The sequence below is a fragment of the Nematolebias whitei genome, chromosome 6 (genome assembly GCF_014905685.2).
Source record: "Nematolebias whitei isolate Nwh7 chromosome 6, NemWhi1, whole genome shotgun sequence".
NCBI classification, from domain to species: Eukaryota; Metazoa; Chordata; class Actinopteri; order Cyprinodontiformes; family Rivulidae; genus Nematolebias; species Nematolebias whitei.
In genome coordinates, this window is record NC_056503.1 from 30,007,856 (window position 1) to 30,009,342 (window position 1,487).

A 1,487-nucleotide genomic window follows, 5' to 3' on the forward strand; every position below is an offset into this window, starting at 1 on the left:
GCACAACCAGAATTAATATATAAGGCGCACCTGATTATAAGGCTCACTGTCGATTTTGGAGAAAATTAAAGGATTTTAAGTCTGCCTTATAGTCTGGAAAATACAGTATTTTGTTTTTATAGACAGTAATTGTTCAAAAATGAAATAAAATCCAGAGCGTGCAGTGGAGATGAACCTCGTGTGTTGTGTTTAGATCCAGGTGTGTTTCAGGTCTGTAACGAGGCCTGCAGAGCCTTCATGTCCCTCAGCAGCCTCAGGTTCCTCTTACTCCTCTCTCCAGGCTGAACTTTGAGAGATCTTGCAGAGCGACTTCTGGTGGAAACTCGTCCTTTGCTCCCACTGTTCTGTCTGGATTTAGCTTCCTTTCTCATCTTCATGATCTAAAGCACAAACATGACTTCTTTCTTAAACAAAAGATGTTAAAAGAAGGTACGTCTTTATAAAAATGTGAGCTTTGCGATGAAACACCTGCAATTTATATTTGTGGAGTTTGCTGATCTGTTCTCCTTTCCTCTCCATTTTCAGTAACAGCCTCTCCTGCTCCCTCTGAAGGTCTTTTCTTTCCTCCGTAGAGACACTGTTCTCCACCTGCCTCATCAACTCATCGTGCTCCCTGGAACACAGACAAATAAAACTCAACTCCATCATCAAATATAGCAACAAATTATGCCTGGATGCAAATGTACTCACAAACTCATGAGATGCAGCTCCTCCTGCAAGGCTTGCAGAAGCTCCGATAAGTCCTCTCCGTTAACAGATGAAGAGGAGGAGGAGCCGTCTGATTGGCCGTGGCTGCCTTTCTCAGGGTGGTTTGCTTTGCGAGCGAGGACACGGCTGTTGCAGAGGCAGGGTTGATGACATTTCAGGAGCGAGAGCACGGCCTGAACGTTAGCTCTGACTGAGTGGCTGCAGCCGACTGACTGGAAACACACAGATGCAGAGAGCCACTGTGAGAAAGGAGCACCGTGACACTTTAGCTTCACGCTAACAGCAGAAATGCATGAATGAAGACATTACCGTGCCAGTAACAAAAGGGACATCTCTCAGGCTCAGTCTGTAGTGTGGTTCTGTTTGGGACAACTGCTCTGAAAAACATTTCTACAAAGGAAAGAGCATCAATAAGAACTAACACACTGAAGAGGGAGTAAGAAGTATATAAGAAACTTAAGAAATTATTTTTTGTTATTAACTTTAGCACATGACTTAAATAACTTGAGCTCATAAAAGAAGTATTTAACTGAAAGTAGAACAGCTTAAAACATATTTAAAATGTTACTTGATTACTGTTTTTGATAATAGGTTACATGCTTAAAAGAAAAAAAAAAAAACAGGACTGTAATGCACAGACCATGCATTTCTCTCCAAGTCAATGTCCACCATGTTCTAATGGTTTTAAACTAAACACAGAACTCCCGCTGAGTACATTTTTATACAAAAGTAGAAAAACAATTAATCTTTTCAAGTCCCAAACATAATGTACACACAAG

General features: G+C 41.1%; 1 protein-coding gene across 1 annotated transcript in view; it reads right to left on the minus strand.

The window, feature by feature from the left end:
* Positions 1 to 201: 201 nt before the first annotated feature.
* cep57 (centrosomal protein 57) overlaps positions 202 to 1,487 on the minus strand; it is a 4,437-nt gene continuing 3,151 nt past the window's right edge. Inside the window, exons 9-12 of the mRNA XM_037678168.1 lie at positions 1,018 to 1,098; positions 691 to 920; positions 469 to 613; positions 202 to 380 (exon numbers count right to left, since the gene is read on the minus strand). Of these exons, the coding sequence (XP_037534096.1) occupies positions 207 to 380; positions 469 to 613; positions 691 to 920; positions 1,018 to 1,098 (630 nt within the window). The 3' untranslated portion in view covers positions 202 to 206. The remainder of the gene's footprint in view (positions 381 to 468; positions 614 to 690; positions 921 to 1,017; positions 1,099 to 1,487) is intronic.